At 41.3% G+C, this 22,899-nt stretch overlaps 1 protein-coding gene across 1 annotated transcript in view; it reads left to right on the plus strand.

The window, feature by feature from the left end:
- Positions 1 to 22,899, plus strand: part of VAT1L (vesicle amine transport 1 like) — a 152,792-nt gene that overhangs the window by 26,758 nt on the left and 103,135 nt on the right. Inside the window, exon 3 of the mRNA XM_080936675.1 lies at positions 4,768 to 4,983. Coding sequence (XP_080792801.1) covers positions 4,768 to 4,983 — 216 coding nt within the window. The remainder of the gene's footprint in view (positions 1 to 4,767; positions 4,984 to 22,899) is intronic.

Below are 22,899 nucleotides of genomic sequence, written 5' to 3' on the forward strand. Positions count from 1 at the left end.
ATTTGACCCTTCTTATAGTCTCATAGCCGTTACCCATGTTCCCACCCTCACCCCCAGTACCACAGAAATACATGCAAAGGAGGAGGAGATGAAGGTGAACCCTACAAAATCCTATGCCAAAGCTTCTTCCAACTTGACCTTCAACCTGCAGCTCATCCTCTCCCCAGATGGAACTTTGCTCTACCTGAAAATACCAAATGTCCCAAATTCATGGCCATGAGCACCGGGAAGCTTCATCCCTTCACCGATGTTTCTGTCAATGATTTCCAAATAACGTAGGAGAAGAATAGCCCAGAAAAGAAGAAAAAAATGAGCTTTTGATTTTTAAATACAACTTTACTTTCGTTGTTCCTAGTAGATATTTTCACCAAGGCACACATCTCTCCCTGGAAATGCTGCGTCTACATGGACCTGTTTGTTCTTCCCTCTCCCACATGGCCCCAAAGGGACATCTCAGTCTGCTTGCTCTGTTGGTCATGAGCAGTGAATAAATATCAGTTACCAGAAATGTTATTGGTCTTGATTTAGAGGGATAACTTAACATTCTCAATTAGATGTGTTCGTTCTCTAAATATAGCTTATCTTCTAGTTAGCTCCGGATTGACAATAAGATCAAGCCTTTGTGTCAGCCCCTCTCTTCTGCCAGTGATTTTCAGCTGAGTATATATTTTTTAAAAAGGACCCCTGCATGTTTCCATTCAGAGTGTGATGTGGGAGAAAACCAATCCTAATACCCTCAAGTGTGGTTCCGACTTAAGATTCTTAATGTTGGAGATGGAATCCCATGCGGCGACATGGTTGATGGCACTCAATGTGATCGATGATAGCTAAAGATTGAAAAGTTGCTGCCAGAGGCCATCAGTAAAGGACTGATGTGGGCTCATGGTTTCAGGGCTGATTCTAGTTTTCTTACTAGAATCAAGTCATTGGATAAATAGGCATACATATGTTACAGGTATGTGAGTATGTGTATGCTAATCCTATTGTCTAGCTATGCTTGTGATTTTGAGAATAAAGTAAACATATGAATGATATACTGATATTGAGAGAGAGAGAACTCTGATAGAGGTCATACACTTCCACCATGAAGCACATCTAGACACTCAACTCATTTCCTTCCATGTGGACACTAGAGGTCATCAGCTACTCTGGGGTACTGAATATATGTCTCCATTTTCACAATTCCATAAAGAAGAAGCCAGCGCTGGGCTCTCTTTGTGATCTGGTCCAAATGGTTACATTGAAGACAACATTAGCCAGAGTCACTGCCCGTGGGGTGGCCTTTCTTTTCTCTCTCAGTTTTGTCACTGGGCATCTATTCCAGTTTATCGTTTGTAAAACAGGTCCGTGTATTGCTCTTCTCTTGGTTTCCATACTGTGCTAGGTGCACTGAATCTATGTTGCTTCATGAGCGCTGTGTCCATTTCAAAGATGAGGAAAGTGCCTTCGTTCCTTTCAGTCCAGCATCATTGACTCCCCTGTTGTGTATGTTCTCATTGTACGCAGTGTGTTTTCTTCATAGAACAGTGGGTTACTTATTAGTGTCTGGAGGTGAAGCACCAGGTTGCCAGTCATGACGCTGCTCAGGCTCCTTGACCTTTGGCAGTGATTCGATATTTCTTTGGCTTCCTTTAAATGCGTATATGAACGGCCATTCACTTGTACACAGGGGTCATGATGAACCCATCTTAAAGGAGTTGCTGCTGCTGCTGGATAAGGTTAAAAAGCAAACACTAAGCAATGGGGGAGGGTGGAACAGTAGCATCAGTTATAAGAAAAATATGTAAAAACTGAACCATTTCTTCAGGAAAGCCGTTAACTCTCAGGAGTTGACATTGACTGCAGCAACCCTGTTTCATTTGAAAGCTGTAATATAGAGAGATGATGTTCCAAACCCCAGAATGTTTTCATTTATCTAGCACTTGGTGACTCATACAAACTGTTAGTGTTTCTTCTGCTGCTCCCATTTATCTTTAATAATGATGTGCCACTTTAAAAAAATAAAAGAACTTGTCATTTTAGGAAGATTGTTCTTTTCCTCCCATTTTCACAGTGTTGGGATAGGCCAGCTATTGATAGTGCAGTGGTTACCGGTGCCTTTGTGGGGCTCAGCAATGCTTGCATGCGTCAAACCACACGAAGCCTTTAGGAAACCGCCTTCTCATGCCACACATCCAGTAAACGTTGCTTATTACTGTTCCCATCCAGTGCTGTTCTCCTGTTTCACCCGAAGCCTGATTTCTCTTGTCCAGTTCATGCCTGTTTGTTTATACAGATCTCTCCTCTACCAAGCTTTCTGTCCGTGAGGATCAATAATCCTGGGATCTCGTTGGACACAAACACAATGAACTAGATTGGTAGGGCATCTTTCTAGGCTTGAAAAACAAAGAAATGAGAGTGTTCTGGACTCCTAGTCCTGTCCTCAGTGCTCAGGGAAGTGCCACCAGCCTGGGGTATCTGATGTTCTCATCATCCACCGAGAGAGAGAGAGAGATTTTATGACATCTGAGTGAGGAGGTACCTTGACATTGGCAATGCATGATATGTCACTCACGGGGAAGGGGATGATAGAACCTGGGCTTCATGGCCCTTGGAAGATTTTAATCCATTAGTTGGAAAAGAGCAAAAGCATCTAGGAATTAGGATGAGGAGGTACTCATGAATATGATAAGTTTGGCTTCATGGGAAGGAAACGTTAATATCCATCAGATTCTAATTCCAGAAGCCACCCAAAAAACTGTCAAATATATTTATGCTTAAACTTGAAACCTAAAATATGTTCACTGAAGTGGAGAACTTCTATCCAGTACCCAGTGAGTCTGGGAGTACTTACAGACTTGAGAGAAGGAGGGGGAAAGATGGCAAGTTTGAACCAGAGCCACAGATAAGTTTGATCAAGCATCTCTCACTGTCAAGACCAGAGAGGAGTCAGAGACAGGAGAACCCATTTGTGTCTAAGCCAGATCTCCCGAGAAAAAGGAAAGATGAAAGTTTCAGATACTCTTCTGTATCCAGCCATCAGATCACTGCGGTGATTAATTGCTCTTTCTGAGCAAACGGACCTGCTCCACATTGTTCCTATTGATGGTAAACCTACCAGAATTAGGTGACTCATATATCTCTCCTGAATTGAGTTATTCCAGCTCCTGCAGGGAAAAATTGATTCTGGCACAGAGATGTGAGGAACATTGTAAATGTGGTTCTCACCCCTATAGTTCCCATTACATATCTAATTGAGCTCCTCTTAATCCAGGTCTGATAGGTGCCAGAGCACATAGGTAAGTCGTTATAGACACTGTGGAATTCACAAACTGAGGTTATAGCCAACTTATCTGCAATAAATAGAGTTGTCTGGTCTTGGGCAGCAGACTCCTATGGAATCTCTTGGACTACTTCAACCCTTTCATACAGGAAAACATGATCTTTTTTTTTTTGGAGCAATGTCTGAAACACCCCCATTCTCTCGTGCCTTCAGCCTATGAGCTGATTTTCTAAGATATTCCTTCCAGATAGAATTACCTCTAATTCCTGCCACACAAAGTGTTTGCCACCTTCAGTTTTTCAGACAATATAAACAGCTGAAAAGTGAGTTGTAATTCATTCACCATTCTATTGCCCGTTCTTGGAACTTAAGACTGAGAAGGGGCTTAAATGAACAATCATGGCAGGAGAATATTGTATGTAATGTTACAAAAAGTTATTTGACAAACAGTCCTTTGTCTCTATGACCTCAGGCCAGGGATAGAATGTACCCTCAGTTTCAACGTGTGCATAGTGAGACTAATACCACAGAAAGCTCTCATGGAGACTAAATAACCGATGTAATATGAAATTAGAGTTTAGTATATAGTATATAATTAATTTTGTGCAGTAAATGTTAATTTGTTTCTGTTACAATCAAATGTGCAAATAGAAGAGCTTCTCGAGAAGACAGCTTCCAAGCCAGGGTATAAGTTCAGGGGATGTGAGGGCTAATAAAAGCCTTAAAGGAAGGGCACAGGGTGCAAGCAGATGGCAAAGAGAGAGGAAGGACGGTATCATCGTTTATTTTATCAGGTTACCAATACAGCTCAGTCTCTGCTCACACCTAGACAGTCTTCAGAAGTCTAGTGACAGAAGACAAAAGTATAGCGTCGTTAATAGAATGCTTATCTAGTGTGCAGGAGGTACTGATGCGCAGTCCTCAGCACTATATAAAAACCAGACCTTCCAGTACATGCCTACAGTCTCACCTCTCAGAAGGTGGAAACGGGAGAATCAGAGTTCAAAGTCATCCTCGGGCATATAGCAAGTTTTAGGCCATCCTAAAGATGAGATGGTTTGAGATGGAGAAATAAGGGAAGAGGTAGAGGAAGAGAAGGAGGAACAAGAGGAGGAAGAGGAGAAGGAAGAAGGAGAATTATTCTAGTAACAGAATGACTCTCCCCAAATTTGTGGCTGTGAGAGAAACAATAGCAGAGCAGATGGGTAGGTAGCTCCAGATCTCTAGATCCAGAGACCCAGGGCTCTCAATGGCTCAGTACATAATCATATTACTTATAGCACTTTGCTTGAGTTTTTACTGCAGATGTATACAAAAGAGTCTGTTTCATCAAAGAACAAATACAAAAATTATTAGGATTTCTACCAAACTCACACATTGGGAGAAACAGTCTGTGCATAGTATGTAAGAGAAATGTTCTGTGCGTTCTATACCATGGACAGCTCCTGGTGCATCTGGCCCTCTTCCTCAGAACCCCATTTAAGCTTGTATTTCTTTATTCCCAGATTGGAGACCGTGTCATGGCATTTGTCAACTACAATGCTTGGGCTGAGGTGGTCTGCACTCCAGTGGAGTTTGTCTACAAGATCCCAGATGACATGAGTTTCTCGGAGGCCGCTGCGTTCCCCATGAACTTTGTCACTGCCTACATGATGCTCTTTGAGATTGCCAACCTCCGTGAAGGGATGTCTGTTCTTGTGCACTCAGCCGGCGGTGGGGTGGTAAGTTTGCTGCTTGTGGTTCGGTTTCTTCAAGGTCATGATGGTACCAATGTAGTTGCAATAGACAATGTAGTTCTTATGTGAGTCGTGGTCATTGGAAGTAATGGTTTACAATAGTGGTGGCACTCACACGAATTGCCTTTATAGATTATTACAGTGGTGTTAAGTTTCAAAGATGACCTCTCTCGGGTTTAGAGTGGTCTCAGAATGTCATGTGATGTCACAGTGGTCTCAGGCATGGCTTTTGTAGAGAGACACTGATAATGAAGTGTTGTGTTGAACATTACAAGATACCTACTAAATGTTAAGAGGCCAAAATTGTGGATATTACCTTTTTCAATTATCTGCAGCATTTGACATGGTTCTCGTAACATTCTAATGCACCTGTGCTCTAGTATATTTGGCTAAATGGAGAAAGTGAGGACAGAAATTAACCTGTTACACTGAGAATGGCACATGACCCTTAGGTCACCCAGGAGAGTATCATACATAGGAGTATTCTATGTGCAAGCTCTCAGAAGTATCTTTGACATGTGGGGCAATGAAGGAAATCAAATTATCTGCTCTATAGTTTAGGAATAATGTGTTTTCCTTCTCTGATTTCAGTTTGTCTTGGTGTTTATGTCCAATGCATACTGTATGTCTTCATGTGGACAAATCTTGGCTTGGCATGTTCTACTGAGGTTTGGCTGAAACTTTCATCTTTCTGAGAGTAGGCAGCATTACTAACTCAACAAATATTCATTAAGCACACACCATGCTCTAGAATCTATGGATGCATAGATTACAGAAGAGTAGGTATGATCTAAAGGAATTTGAGAAGTTTCTAAAGTGTGAGTCTGGTGATCTCTGAGATGAAATCTTATGATTGAATCTATCTCAGATACTTTAATTGTAAAATTGTTAATATTGATTTAAAATAAAAACCCTTGCTTTGGTTGATTACCAGAATTTTATGAAGTGTTAAGAAAATTTTCCTCTCTCTCTCTCTCTCTCTCTCTCTCTCTCTCTCTCTCTCTCTCTCTCTCTCTCTCTCTCTCTCTCGTGTGTGTGTGTGTGTGTGTGTGTGTGTGTGTGTTTTAGAGAGATGCTGGGGCATAAAGTGTCTTCCTCAGTCATTCCTCACCTTATTTTTTTAAACAAAGTCTATCACTGAACCTGATGCTTGCAATTTACCCAGGTTGGCTGACCATTACTGGGGTTATCGAAACCACCACAGATGCTGAAGATGGATCCCAGATCCTCATGCTTGTATAGCACGAGTAGTTTTTCCATCCCATGAAAGTCATTTCTACATTTACTCACATGTAGAATGTCATTTCTATAGCCTCACATCCAAAAATCAAGGGTGTGAAATTTCAGAGTGTCTTAAGAACAGATCTTTAATCTCACTCACAGATTTACTGATTTCTTTTGGCCACTAGTAGAAATGGAATAAAACTAAATGCCCCCTGAAAACAAGATAGATTTCTGTTCCAGAAATCTAAGAGCAAGCAGGCTGTTTAGAAAGTTGGCATTTATGGTCTCAGTGTGTTCTGCATACACAGTGTGGGAATGTTCTCATGTTGCCAGCAGAAGCGCCCATCTGTATGGTGATGCTGACTTCAGTCCAGGCAAGGGCTGTATGAACCATCGTTCATTCCACTCACTTGAAAATTTTGATTGGTTCTGAGGTCAACTAAAATACTAGCTCCTGGCTATTACTGGGACTTTCTTGATCAGACTATTTTAATCAGGAAGGCCACACTAAATATGGTCAGAATCTTCCAAAAGCAACCAAGATTTAAAAAAAAAAAAAAGACAGGGAAGATGCATCTTGCTTTCTACCTTCTTGCCTGTAGTCTTGCTGGAAAGTCCATCTATCTTATTGCTGCAACATTCTTTCAATGGTAGTAGAACCAATTTCTTAGGATTCCAATGGCAACCAAAGACCAATAGGTCTCCAGAAATCCTCAGGGCCTTCAGGTTGGGACTGCTGAGATGACTGTTCTCATGGACTGAGCAAGCAACTAAGCAGCATTCGTTCCCATGTGGTCTCTCTTCAGTTCCTCTTTCGAGGTTCCTGCCTTGAGTTTCTTCCATAGCTTCCTTAGACAGTAAGCTGTCACCTGAAGTTGTAATCCAAACTAACCTCTTCTTACCACACTACCTTTGGTTGGAATGTTTTATCACAGCAACAGAAAGCAAACTAGAACATCCCATTTGCATAGAGCAGTACTGAATATTTTTTCCTCTTTCTTTCCACACTGAGAAACAAATAGGCACATATCAAGATTATATTCCTCATATAGGAAAAGAAAATCTTGGGAACTCACCATAATTACTCTGCCTCATTCTGAGATTGCAGATATTACCAACAATAACTAAGATGAGAAAGAGGTGAAGAGATTAGAGAAAGGGTCACTGGGAGAAGGAAAATAAGTTAATGGGCACAACACAGGCTGGCCTGTTTAAAGCTTTGTTTGAGATGGACAACAGTTTTCTCTCTTGGTCTCATCATAGCTGGTGATAAGGGAGAGGACCATTGATGTAAGAAAGCTAGTTCATTTAACGCAACCCAACCCATTATACAGAGAAATACTGGTTTGGAGACTATATGGTTGTTCTCCTGTGATTTCTCATAATGAATGTATGTGGAAACGCCATGGGAATCTTGTCTAGAGCTTCATCAGGACATGCTGTGTTTCCATGAACTCTGCTGATGCTGTACCACCAAGACTATCTAATGACATTGAAGTAAAATAAAATTCAGTGAGAGTCAAAATGTGAGTACCAAGAAGATGCAGTCTGGCTTTATCTTTGGAAAGATTTAAAGGTATTGTTGGGCTTGCTGTCTCTCCTGAGGGAGGCCCTTTAAAGGCCATTTCTCCCAAACCAAATTGATAGACTTAGTGGTGCAATTCAAGGTCACCATTAAAGGAAAGAGTGTGGACTGAGGATGTAGATACACAGACAGTCATGCATGCTGGGCAGGGGTGGCAGTGTCTTGCAGAAATGAAGACTGGCCTAAGGAAGTCCCAGACTACCTGTACCCACACTGGGGAAATAAGTAATTCCTCCAATTTAGAGCCAGATTTCTCCTAAGACAATGTCTGGTGACTCTACAGATGGTCATGGAGCCCCCTCAGGGCAAGTGTACTTGCATTATCTGTGACACCATTGGAGAAGAACTAAGGTATTTCCTGCCACTGTCCACGCCACCCTGTGTACAGTTGCTGTGATAGACAGGATAATGGCCCCTGAAGATACTCGAGTCCCTGGTCCCTTTGAATGCATTTCCTTACATACCAAAGGGAATTTTATAGATATGATTAAGGTCAGAACTTGAGATGGAGAAATTATCTAATTGTGGCTGATCCCTATTTAATCCCAAGAGCTTTTGAAGCTAGAAGAGAGAAGCTGAAGAGTCAGGACAGTGGGGCTATGAGCCAAAGAGAGCGGATGGCCTCTCGATGCTGGGAGAGACACAGAATCTTGAGCCCACAGAAGGAAACTACTAACATTGTGGTTTCAGCTGAGTGAAATCCATTTCAGATGTGAGATTTCTGAGGTATAATATAAGAAAGACATGTTTTTGGAGTTCCTGTGTAGTAATGTGTCACAGAGGCCATTTTTCCTGGACTGCTGCTCACAGTGGAAATCCCACTGTGACTTAAGAAAAGCACATGAAACAACAGAGGAGATACAATTTGTACCCTTCTCTGGATGATTCTAAACCTATTCTCCACTCTGCAACCCAGAATGTTGGGAGAACATGGGCCATTTGTTTTAATGTTTCCACTTACTTAGGACTTAGGGAAAATGGCTGTCAGTAAAGTGATCACCACGTGAGCATGTAGACACTAGTTTGATCTCTAAGAACCTGCACAAAAAATATGAAGCCAAGGAGGCAAAGACAAGGACATTTGGTGGCAGCCAGTCCACCAAATTTACTTGGTAAATTTCAAGTCAGTAAGCATTCCTGAGGAATGACTTCTGGCCTCCACATGGATGCACACATATGTACATACACACACACACAGACACACACACACATACATACATACACACACATACACACATATAGACACATATAAACTCACACACACACATACATACATATAACATTATTTAGTTGATTTTCAGGAATAAGTATAGACATTTAAAAAGTTGTGAGACCATAATTTAAGTATACATATTCTGGCTTATATTGGTGTGGTAGTAAAGATTAATCCTCACTAGGATAAAACCACCTAAATTGAGTTTCTGTAAAATATAAGTCTTCATAGTGCCAAGATTTCTGTCAGCTTTGCAGTAAAGTTTAGGGTGGAAATTTTGTAAATAGATAGCTCATAAAGAATACAAACTTAAGCTGCAATTTTCAGAACTATAATTGGACATCGGGAAATAATTCAGACCAGAGCAGGATGTGTGGTCACTGGAGTGGCCCAAATGGAGCCACTGCTTCATCAAAACCTTGGATACATCAATTTCCTCTGACTATAGAATGGCCAGATGGCTGGAGATGGTAATGCCCCTAATCAAATCTTGAGAAACTGGTAAAAAGAAAAATTGGTTCATGAGCCCTTAAGTAAGAGTAACAGAATAAGCAATGGTGTGGAACTCCTGTCAGGAACTGTATGGGCATGTTCCAACCCCATTCCAGAGCTGATGAAGCTCTGGGTTCAGGCATTGTGACTCGGGGTGTGCTCCAGTTCTGTACATGGCATGGTCAAGCCATGTCCACTGGGAAGCCATTTGCATAGACTTGTTCTCTACTTTGGATTTTTCCCCCTCATATCTAAGCAGTGATCCCAGGGCAGTGAGCGCCATCTCTGCTCGACAGATATAGGAGCAGATGGATAGAGAATGATAGGGGTCCCCATGTCCAAGTCATAATGCCCACCCATCCTCTCGACCCTGTGATTTGTGCTCCTGATGCTCAGCCACCTTGCCTCTAGCATCAAAGAGAAAAGGAGATGAGATGGGCTGACCTCTGACCTTTACAGAGCTCCTCAGTAAAGGAGTCTAGGATAAGATGGTGCCAGATTAACATCTCCCTCCCCTAACTTTCAGCCGTGTTGACCTGCTCACTGTTCTCAGAGCACACCTGCGCTTTCTCACATCCTATTTCTTCTTTCCAGAATTATCTTCCTCCATGATTCAAATGTCACCTCCTCTGAGAACCCATACAGCAGTCCACGTCTAGGTAATTCCTTTTGTGAATGCTACAGGAGAAGCCTTATAGCCATAAAGTTTTGCTTTCAAATGGTTTCTCCAGAGCAGTCTTTCGTAGTCTAAGCTTTTGCTAAAGTTAAAAGCATGGATCAAAAACCATAAATCCAACAATCAGATTTGTCTTCCAATAGCTACATGATTGTAAGCAATTTAAAAATCTATAAAGTGAAAATGCCATCGTCTGCCTTATAACATCACATATAAAGGAGAAAATGGGGTTAAAATTATGCCTGATATAGAACCCATTAATTCTTCAGAGAAAGGGAGGGAGATGAAGAGGTAAGGACAGAGGAAGAGAGAGAAAAAGCAAGGCTGGTGACAGAATGGAGATTTGGAAGGGGTGGAGGGAAGAACAGATACAGAGAGGCTCATCTTTCTGTTCACAGTACCAGGAATGCACATGGCTGGGTAACTGAGCCTTTCTGGCAGATATCGGATGCAAACAAAGGCTTGCTCTCGTATCATACTTTTAAAGATATGACACCTCGCCTCTACTCAAATGTATAGTTTAATCGCAAAGCATCATACAAGCTCAGATCAAAGGGATGCCTTCAGCATTTCTGACCAGTACCCCTCACACCTGACAGGAGAAGGAAAATAAATAAGGCAAGTAGCACCTCAGAAGCATTCACATATGAGAGGGGACAAAAGAAGACAGGATACATGTGTTGGTGCTAGATAGGTTCCAGAAGAGGGAATCACGAATGAAGAATCGTCCTTATCATACTGGCCCATGAACACATCTGGAGGGGGGAGGATTTTCTTCATGGGTGATGTGGAAGGGACCATCCCACTGGGCACAGCGTCATTCCCAGGGAAGAGGGTCTGGATGGCATAAGAAATCAGACTGAGGGAACCTGTAACACAGCCTTTGCTTCTTTTCCTGACTGCAGGTTATTGACTAAGTTCCTGCCCTGATTTCTCTAAATAACAGATGGGGGGGGGGTTGTAAGCTAAGGTGCTTTGATCAGTGTCATGCAATATGGTGCCCTAGCTTCTGGGGTGGAGAGAATAGCCTAAATGGAAAACTGGTGAAATTCAAAGAAATTCTGCAGTTTAGTTAATGTGATATTTATTCCCTAGTTCAGGTGAATGTACCCTCTAGTGGAAAGCATTCCCATTAAGGAAAGCATGGTGAAAGGCTCTATATTCTGTTTTCTACCTCTTTAAAAAAAATCTAAAACGATTCTAATTTAAAGGGGCAAGGGAAAGTAGACTATTTCATCTAGGGGGATTCTTGGCTAAGGTCAATGGATTTTCACAGCCTATGTATTTTCTCCAGTCCTGCTACAGCACTCTCTCATTTCCCCCTAACAAAAGAATGCTTTAGAGAAAATAACTAGGTCTCCATCAATTCTGGCTTTAGTTGCAAATCAGAATGAAGCATCTGCAACTCTTTCTAGAAGTGAATGACGCTTTATGCATGGCCTCCCTGCTGAGACATTGGGAGGAGGAGGAAGAAGAGAAAGATGAAAAAGAGAGGGAGGAGGAAGAAGAGAAGGGGATAAAAGAGAAGACACAAAAATAGTGAGAGAGACAGAGAGAAAGAGACCAACAGAGAAACAGAGACAGAGAGACAGAGAGAATATGAGAGAAGCAGGCTGTGAAAAGCTGATCTGTCCATGGTCAACTTGGAAAGGGAAAAAACTTTCAGCTACTTGGCTACAGCTCAATGAATCCACATCATTCAGTATGAATGAGGTATCTCCAAGTATCATTCAGGCCTTTGAAAAGAAGCAGTCTCAAAATGGAATGAGGAGTCTCTACTGAAACACCATAAGTACCCAGTAAATCATCCCACATTCCCAACACTGGTGGTCCCCTCTGAATGACGGATTCGTGATTCTTTAGCATCATGTGTTAAATTTAGGTGTGTAGGGTAACACTTCTGTTTCTTTTCTCATTGTTCTGATAACAAAAAAAAAAAAAAAAAAAAAAAAAAAAAAAAAAAAAAAAATAGAGAGGCAAAAGCAACTTATGGGAAAGAGAGGGTTTTTGAGCCAGAGTTCAAGGGTAGTGTAAATCGTGGTGAAAAGGTCATAGCAGGAGAAGATGGAAGCAACAGGTAACCTCATATCCACAATCAGGAAACAGTATGACTGGTTTACAGTATTGTCAGCTCCCTTTCTCCATGTATACAGTCCAGGATGCTAGCTAGATTGTGGTGCCACCCACAGTGAACAAGTTTTGCTGCCTCAGTTGATCCAATCAAGATAATCTCTCATAGTTAGACCCAGAGGTCTGTCCCCCTCTAGATTCTGGCAAGTTGACAGTTGACACTAATCATCTCAGCAAGAGTCAGTTTTGATATGGGATTCTTTTCAATAGTGTAAAGCTGGTCTTTCTAAAGATCTCAGCATGTTGTGATGCGGGGGGGGGGGGTGTATGGTACAGCAGAGATCATGTCCCAGCAACCAGGGAGTAGAGAGATTTCTGCTTAATGGAGAATTTCATTGGAAACAAAACCGTGATTAATCAAGAAAGGCATGAGCACTGACACGACTACTCAAGCCGACAATCTGAGTGATAACAAGTTCGTCTCTGACACACTGTCCTTTCCACACCCCGGCATTCATCCATTCACTCATACAATCCAGTACACAGATCGCACACATTCACTTCGTTCAAGACGTTGATTTATGCACTAGAAATTGAACAAGGAATAAAGCAGATTCTCCCCTTCCAAGGAGAAGTCCCATAAATCAAAAGCAGACACACAAATCAAATGATCCCATAGATAGCTTTGTTGTGGGCTCGGAAGGAGATGCATGCTAACATGAATGCTTATAACAGAGAACAGGCCTGGGAGAGAGCAGGATGTAGAACCAGGAAGCCACTTCTTCATGGCAGGGCTGGCACTCTAAGGATTATGGGTTAACAGGAAGCAGAAGACCTTTGTGAGAAGCAAATTTAGGAGGAGCTTTACTAGAAATGGAGGTGGGTTGGGCTTTTATGAGAAGTGGAGGGCATATGCCTTTGGTTAAAGAATCCCAGACAACAGGACATTTCTTATCTCCACCAACCTCTCCCCATCTGTCTTGTCTTGCTTTCTGTTGCTGCGATAAATATGACCAAATGCACCTTGGGGAGAATGGGTTCTTCTCATCTTGTTATAACTCATTGGTCATCAGAGCCTGAGTGGGAGCTCACAGAGGGCAGGAACTTCAGTGGGCTGTTACTCAGACAGAAAGTATGGAAGAAGCTGCCTAACAGTTTGTTGTTCATGGCTCATTATCAACCAGCTTTCTTATACAACCCAGGACCACCTGCCTGGAGCTGGGACCACCAACATCAGTCAGAATCATGGCTTACAGACATGGCTAAAGGCCAATGTAACTGAAGCAATATTTAAAATTTTTATTTTATTTCTATTATTTTTCCCTTCTCCTTGAAGTGGATGGTTCTGGGTCCCTACACACTCATACACTGTGGTTATTCAAGTCTCTGAATTAGGTGCTTCTTCTCCCACTGAGGCCAGACCAGGCAGCCGAGCTAGTAGAACACATCCCAAGTACAGGCAACAGCTTTCGGAATACGTTGCTTGGGACCCACATGAAGACCAAGCTGCACATCTGCTACATATAAGTGGGGAGGCCTAGGTCCAGCCCGTGTATGATCTTTGGTTGGTGGTTCAGACTCTGAGAGTCCCAAGGGTCCAGGTTAGTTGACTCCATTGGTCTTCCTGTGCAGTTCCTATCCCTGTCTTTAATTGAGGTTCCTTCCTACAACTCTGGGCTGTGTCAAGCTGCAGTTTAAGCCAACTTGGAGCCCAACCTTCTGCAGTTGCATTTATCCCAATATCACTCACCTATGTTACTGCTGCAGTGCTTTAACTGCTTCCTGCTCACAAGCTCCCTCTTAGTTATCTCTTTACATGTCTGTGTGTGATGTGGCTATGTGCAGGTGTGTACCATGTTAAGCATGTGGATATCAGAGGACAATCATGGGAGTCGGTCTTTTTCTCCCACATTACTTGAGACAACATTTCTTGGTTCTTGGTTTCTGAATACCCCAGGCTAGCCAGCCCAAAAGCTTCTGGGAATTCACCTGCCTCTGCCTCCTGTCTCACCATAGGAGTGCTGGGATGGCTGGGGTATTCTACCATACTTGCGACACTTGGCTGTTAAGCTGATCCTGGGGACTCAAATGTTGGTCACCCTGTTTGCATGATATGGACTTAAACCACAGAGCTATGTGCCCAGCCCCACCTCTCTCTGTTTTTTTTTTTTTGTTTGTTTTGTAGCTCTTTGCTTGGGGCTGCAATATCTACCAATCTGCTCTTATACTTTTGGCTGTAGTCATTGGTGGAGACAGTGGGAAAAAACAGGTTATTCTCAGGTTAAGCCAAACTGCTGTGCCTTCTTGTGTGCCGCCTGCAGCTCCTATCTGGACACTTATATTTTTGCCTCCATGGGACAGAAGGACTTTAGCATCCAAAAGAGGCATGGGAACACCCACTTCTGTGTCCTCCTCCTTGTGAAAAGCTGCATACCCAGGGATTGCTTTTCAAGCTGACCCAGCTATGCCCCACCCTAACTGGGATGATGTACTGATATCTGGCCAATGATGAGGTACAGCCAGACTCTATATAATACACACCACTTCCAAGTCTGTCTCTCCCATCAGAATCTCCTATGGTTTTCCTCCCCAGTTTCTTGAAGGTGTTGAGTCCAATCCAAGAGACATTTTGAACCTCGTACTGTTTCATTAAACTGGAATCCTGAAATTTTTCACTTTCTTCCCTGACCCCATTTATTCTCTACCTTACCAAAGACGAACTTCATGGAAGCAAAGGGAAGAAGAGAAACTGGTACCATCTAAAACCTCTCCCAATTTCCTAGGATCTCCTTTTCCAGCCACCTATGTTCCCTGAAGTCCTTGCAGGTTGTGTCTTGTGTTTTTGCCTCCCAGCCTGCATCTTCCTTCTTTTTGAGCTTTCCCTACCAAGAGCAGTAATTCTAACTTGAGCACTGCAGTCAGATCTGTAGTCTAGGTCTGAAGGCCAGTGCCTTGAGAAATTGTTTAGCAACTCAGTTTCCTGATTCATATGAGGAATCGAAACTAAGCAGCTACTAAGTTCTCGACGCTGAAGGAGCTGACACTCAATTCAGAAGACCAGGCATAGCATATTGGCAATGATAAACGAGAGTCAACTTGCCTCATCCTATCCCCTCAATCCAGAAAATTCACATCTCACTATAGTTTTTGCATATATCCTGCTTCGCAAGTAAATAGTTGTATACCAAAAAGCTCATCACTTAAGAAAGATTCTAGACAAATTGTTTGCTAAGAGGTTCTGTTACTGAATTAATCCCAAAGGAAAAATAACATCCCCAGAATTAATCTACAAAGTTGTTTTGGGGAGCTCTTGATCATGCCAGCCAATGCTTTTCTAAGACAGTTTGATCTGCCTATGGTATGTATAGATAAATGAGATGCATTCTCATGGACTCTGTCTTCCCATCACCCCTCCACCTCTCCAGCATCCTTAGTCTTATTGTTCAGAGACCTAAATTGCAGTTACCTACAAACAGTTACAGAGCTGGAAGGAGAAAAGGACATCACCATTTTCTGTCAATCACCAGCTGTGCACTCGATGCTGTGGAACATTTGCTTTTTTCCTATTAAGTTCTCTCTGCTGCACTCTGTAACACCAGGGAAAAGAGAGCTTGATCTCCCAGTTGCATATCCTTCTGTTTAGTTCTTCTTTCATGTTCCTAACCACTCCATCTGTAAATTTGGAGTAAGATTACTACTGCCTGCCTTAGCAGTTACTGGTGAGCCTAGATCGGTTCTTGTCATACCTTCAACACCAACCAAAGTTTAGTTGATGTAATCAGTGGGCCTAAGAGTATAGACAATGCTTCCAAAGCCATGGAGTTCATTAGTCAGAAGGGTAGGTTGATCCCAAGTATTCAGCTCTGGGAACTCCCAAAGCAGTGCTCTTGACACTACCCTACCAGCTGTGGTTTCAGAAACACCCTCATCACTTCTTTTTTTTTTTTTTTTTTTTTTTTTGGCCTACCTCACTTTCTGTTCTGCTATAGAACAAAGAAGATTTTTTTTTAATTGTGGCAAGACGCTTGGTCCCTAAGGGCCGTCAATGATAGGAAACAGAACTGCTAAAAATTTAAAGAGAACAAAGTGGCCCTGCCATGTCCTTCATGAATAATTGACATCACCAGAATTAACTGCATCTTCACATCAGCAAAAAGGGCCAGGACTGAGGTTAAGACCTCCTCTAACTGCCAACCCTGGGGGACAAGCATTTGCTTTCCTGAATGTTCAACACGCTCCTGAGGTATGAGATGGGACGGGGTTCCAACTCTCCATCCTCAGAAACATTTGATGACAAAATTGAGGATGGATTCCTTATGCCACAAATGTTCTATTAGATAGCTATTACACATTTTGGATATAGAGATATTAAATGTGTTAGCTAGATCTAAACAATTTGATGGCATAGGAAATATTTATAAACTCTTCTAAGCTCAATCCAGGTCTGGCAAAATCTTCCTAGAGCGGTATTCTAGTTGCTTTTAACTCCTGCACATAAATCATAATTAGCTTGAAAAACTACCTTTATCATAAATATTGTAAAGGTTGAGTTTGGCCTCAGAGGCAGGATCCATTCATTCACTCAATATTAGCTGAATAAATATATCAGCTCTTTAGAGTAGACATACTCAAGTAGGTTGAGCTCTATAATTCCCATTCATTGCCTGTGAGACAGAAACTATTACAGTTCTATTTTAATAGAGCAAACTAAGTCATAGAAAGGTGTCTTGGATATTTGAGGTTATGTTGTGCTATTAATGAGAACTGGTATGTGAACTCTCTGTGTAGGGTTTCAAGGCTTAAAAGGGTCTGGCTATGTAGATGAGTGGGCTGTGCAAACAGAAGCCTTCTTTCCATGTGGAGAGAGATGAGATGGATTATCCTCTTTACATCTTGTTTTGGGCTCTTCTAAATCGAGAATAATCTGGGTCCATCCAGGAGCTCAGGAATCTTCAGGAGGAGGGAAGACTCAGCAGATTACTTCTCACAGAATCTGGCAAAGCTACATTGATTCTTCCCTTGACTGTAACCATCGATCTGAAATTAAATCCTCAATTGCCACATTCACAGGGGCTAAGACGGCGCCATTCCTTCACTCCTGCATCTTGAGCCCACATCAAGCACATAGCTTGATGAATATTTGGAGAAAGGATAAAGAAATCACAAGGGAAAAAAATCTCAAGATTTAAAAAGTAAACGAAAGCTTTTGTAGTAGAGAGCCTAGATTCTATACCATATTTGGAGTTCATCATAGCTTTTCTAGTTTCCAACCAAGACACAAAGGTAAGGAAGATTGACTTCTTTGGATACTGTTTATCTATTTCTAAGAATCTGGATATAATGTCTGTCTTGTGATTCTCATGTGTTGCTTTTAGAAAGAGGACTTTGTAGTGAAATTGTCACATTCTCCAGCATAGAGAAAATGCATATGCTAGTTGCCATAATTAATAATAATATTATCAACACAGTATCATCATTATCATCCACTTAGGAATACTCAGTGGTGCTTTGGAATTCACAGCCAGAAGCAGATGAGTAATGAACAGCACAGTCTGGCAGTTGCTAACTCTTTACAGCTCAGACAAGGGCAGAGAAGGCTACCCATGCCATCTTTTGTTTATTTTTCTGACACTGTATGTTTAGCACACTGGAATGTCTTGGATTATTCAAATTGTCTCACTTGTGCCTTTTCAAACATCAGCTTCCTTGAACACTGAAGAGATCATTAAACTTTAAGAAAAAGTTAGCTTCAGAGCTCTAGGCCCTTGAATAGTTGCCAAGATCTTCAACCAAGTCTTCTCTGGGTTTAGATGACACTGGGGACCCACCAGCTTCCCAGTGACATACCTAAAAGGTCACTCTTGCTTTTCAGAGTAGTATTGCCTTATTAAGAAAAATAATTGGCTCAGATAGGAATAAATGAGGTATGTAGAATTTACACCCTTTTCATATTTGAGGTACATCAGTTCCAGCTGATTCTCTTATGCTGTTTGTCCTCAGTTCTAGATACCATGTTTCCTAGGATGACCTCTGATTGTCCTGGCCACTTTCTTCTCGGCTCACTCCAGGGTAAATTCAAGTTGCCCTTTCCTGGCATATCCTCCTTGCTCAAGATATAATTGTGCCCCTAAATTATACACAGAACAGGAAAATAAAAGTACAGCCCCCCTTTCCCTTATAACCAGAGTTCTTCCTACCCTACACTCAGACATAACTCCCTAACTGTCTCCAAAACATTTTATCCCCTTTCTTCCCATTGTGACTTCTCATTTCTCCCCATCCCCCCACAGACTCTTTTACTGTTCCTCTTTTTTTTTTCATTTCTAGTTTTACCTTATACCTTTTCTCTCTACATCTCTCTCCCTTTCTTTTTCTCTCTTCTTTTCTCCTTCATTTTTCTTTCCTGCCTCCTTTCTCCCTTGTCTTACTCTAATTCTCTTTTCCCTCCTTTCACCTTTCCTTCTTAATATATGTGAGGTATGAGCATTAGAAACAACTGTGTTGGTCTTGGATATTTTATATCAGTCAATCCTTCTGAGAATTAAAATTTATGACATAGTTTTTTTTAAACTCTTTAAACTGGTCACAGAGATAGGAACTACATGGGGGGGTAGAGAATTCTGAGGCCAAAAAATACCACACATGACTCTCGGACATCACATATGACTTCTTATGAACTAAACTTAGAACTGGTGTCTAGGATGGGGAGAACATAGAAGAAGAAAGGAATAAAAGGAACAGAACTAGAGTATTGCACGAATAGCCACAACTACACAACCTGGACCTATTGTAGGGCTAATATGACAGAGAGGAGAATGGAGAGTAACAATAAAAATGGGCTGGCACTTGAGTTCATAGAAGCCAAGTTGAGAGTGGTAATCTTACTCTAAACCTATATGGAATCCTTGGAAGATTTTGAATAGATATGCATTTTGACGTTTTTAAAAGATTTTATATGAAGAATGGTTGGAGGGGGCTGGGTATGAATATGTTGGATCTGGCCAGTGTAAGAACCAAGTGGTTTTGAGATGGGATGCATTCCAGAGTACCATTTCCATGATCTCCCAGAGCAGTGAGAGAAAAAAGACTGTGTCCTGGTGCTTGCTGCTTTGTGGGTTCTTCCTTCTTCCACCTCTTTAGCTCCCTAACACTAGATAACAAACACTAGAGAGACAAACAGATCAAGGAGAAAGAGGTGAGGTTATCCTTAGACTACTTCCTGCTGATTATGGTTCTCAAGTTACTTGAGGCAAGTTTGATCTTGGCTGTCAGGATATCTAATTTCTTCTTGTCGTTTCTTTGAATGTGATGACATAACAGATCATAACTAACAGCAAACAACTCACCCTGCCTCTCAGGACCCAAGCCCTCTGAGAAGTTCCCAGAATTCCAAATGTTCTACAATTGCAGAAACTATCTGCAGCTGGCAAAATCATGTTCCTGCTAGAGCACAAAGAAAAGTATACTCAGTGGCTATGAACAATCTGAAGAAGCCCCATATACTACACCTGGTATTAGAATGAAAACATCTTCTTCTAATACTTTATTTTTAAGAGAAACCAAAATGCCAAAATTGTCACTACAATTGTGTTGACAAATTTGATCATCAAGGGCTACATCCTGTCGTTGCTTGTTATGTTTTTCTTGACGAGTCCTTTTTATCCTTGGACCACAGATTTTTTTTTTATAACACGATTTTATCCAGCATGTCTTCTGCAAGGTGCAAGAGACTAGATGTTTCTCTATAAGGTGAAGTAGACCAGATGCTGCTTTTGTTAGTGAGGTAATGCTCTTTCTGTGTGGTGAGGTAGATCAGATACTGCTCCTGTAAGGTAAGTGAGACCATATGTTGCTTCTGTTTGCTGAGTTAGATGCTTCTTCTTTAAGATGAGATAATCAAGATGTTTCTGTAAGGCATAGCAGACAAGATATTTCTTCCATGAGGTAGATTTAATACTTCATGAAAAGTGAAGTAGACCAGATAATTTCTATAGTCCTGGTTTGTTTTCATTTGTGGTCTGTGTGTTTTTGGGGGAAGCTATCTTTAGCCCCTGTGTGAAAATTGCTTTATCTATTAATCTCGTTACCACCACTCCTTTTACCTCTACTATGACCCCATTCTCTAAATTCTTAGAATTAGAAAGCTAATTAACAATCAGCACTAAGCATTCAATCCCTAGAGACTTTTTGAACTAGAATACTGGGTTTTATGGCTTATTTATCTGTCCATTATTTTTCCATGCATAATATAGTCTCTTTTTACTCAAAATATTGTGATATTTTAATAACCCACTTGGTGCAAAACATTTGAAAATGCCTAGCACAGTGTACATAAACATAAAAATTGCCAAATAAAACAGGACTAAGTGCTATGCTGTAAAACTCAGGACATTCTTTGGGATCAAAGTACTCATGGCCTCTAGCTGTCAGGAGAGTTGGCTGCTGCTGACAGTAGCCTTCCCTAAGAATAGCCTTAAATGAAATGGAGCTAAATTGTGAAAGATTTTTCTGCTCATTATTACCAAGGGCAACTTACATTCACCGGCCCTATTGCCTCAGCAGGAACAGCCTAGAAGGGATATCTAGTAGAGTTTCAGCTCTTTGGGTGGCTGGCTAGATCATCTTCAAGCATACCAAAACTTAGCTTCTCCCTCTGCCCTGTTCTGCTTTATGCTCATCCCTTCACACATATTCCTTGGGTCTTTCCTCATAGCTCTTTCCCAGGAATATGGACTACAAAAATTATAATACTCTATTAAGCACCATATGTGTGCCCTTACAAACTGGCTGGCCTATTGATACTTCTTAATCACAGACCTCATCTAGATTTTCCTACATGTTCCTAACTAATACTCTGGTTTAGAATACTCAGACACTCCACAAATAAATAAAAGAATGCTAATGGATTAAATAAATGGATGGACCAAGAAGCTAATGAAATCTAAACCATTTTGGCCTCCTCCAGTGTATTAAGTCAACAGCTTGATAAGCCTTTTGGTCAATTTTCTGATGGGGGTGCATACCTGCACAACTGCCAAGTACCAGCATTCACAAAAGAGAACAAGAGATAGGAATTTACTTCTCTACTGCCCAAAGACTGCAAGCAGTGGGTGTAAAGATCAGCTATGTGAAATGAGCCAACAAGGTTGGAATATAAATGGGCAATCCTGCTGATGCAGGGACATTTGATTGGACAATTAAGTTTTGCATTAACATATATATATATATATATATATATGACTTGAAGTTGGAGTTATTGTAAACACAATTTAACCTGACAGAAGGGAATGTAAAACAAGCATGCATATATAATATCTACCTCTTTAAATCTATGCTGAAAAGTTTACCAAGACTACTTTTAGTACTGCAGTCAAAAATAGATGAGAATATTGTACACCAGGCCTTTCACTGCCTACTTAGTATGTATTACCTGGGTTTTCTCATTTTACAAATGAGTAAGCTGATATTTAGAGAACTCAAGAAAGGCTATAAATCAGCAAATAGTAGAGCCAGAAATTGAACCTTCATATGCTAAATATAGAGCCCTAACCACTGTCCCCTGTTACCACATGAGTAAATACATTCATTAGTAAATGGCATGGTTTTATAACTGTGATTGATCTCTAGTATTTTCTTCTTCTAGGCAAAACTGAACACATTCTCTAAGATGAAGACTATAAATATGAGTGGGACTTAGTGATACACAGCTGTACTACACCAAGCAGTCGCCCTGCCCCTTAGATACCCTGATCTAGGGACTTGGGACAGATGTTTAGACCAAGAAAACAGGGCTTCTTGTATAACTGGGGGAGCCTGTAAGCTGTTTCTCTGGAGATGACCAGCCTGAGTTCACTCCAGATTTGGAGAATGATAGTGAAAAGGGAGTCCCTCCTCATGTAAGAACAAGTCTAAATTTTACTTTACTTCAAATACATAGTGGCACCCAAGCCTGGACCCAGCAAAGGAAGCTACCTAGATTTTTCAAAATTAGGCTATTTTCTTTTTTGCAAGGATAATCTAAAATGTTGTCTAAAGCTGAATGAACCTAAGAGTCTGTTGGAATATATTTACACAGATGAATGCTTGCAGTGGAACATGTCCTATACAAGGCCCTGTAGAGACAGAGGTTAGAAGATAAAGGCCTTGCGTTTAAATGGATCCTGGATTTGTGGAAGACACCAATGAGCAAGTAAACATATGGACATAGCGTGAGGCTGCAGGGATAGAGCTAATGGAAGTATTCAGAAGAAATGATTGGTTGCTTGGAATGAGGAGGGATAATATATTAGGCATTCTTAAGGATAAAAGTTTTCAAGTAACCATCAATGGCACAGAAGCCCAAGACCACATAATCCTTTGAGAGAGCCGTAAACATTGGATATGGCAAAGGGTAAAAGGCAGGTCCTGACAAATGAGAAAGCTGGCTGATGACACACCATGAGGGACCTGACCCTTCCCATCCCCTATAATGTAGGCTTTTCCACACTTCCAGCTCCACCAATTAAGTCTTATTGAAAACAAATCTTTGATGTTAAACCAATAGATAAATGGGTGTCAAAATAATACCAAATGGCACTTTTCCTGATATTACTAGGTGGAGTAGTTACTTTTCTTAATAGTATGACCTAACAATGCCTGTCA

The sequence above is a fragment of the Micromys minutus genome (assembly GCF_963924665.1).
Source record: "Micromys minutus genome assembly, chromosome: 24".
Lineage (NCBI taxonomy): Eukaryota > Metazoa > Chordata > Mammalia > Rodentia > Muridae > Micromys > Micromys minutus.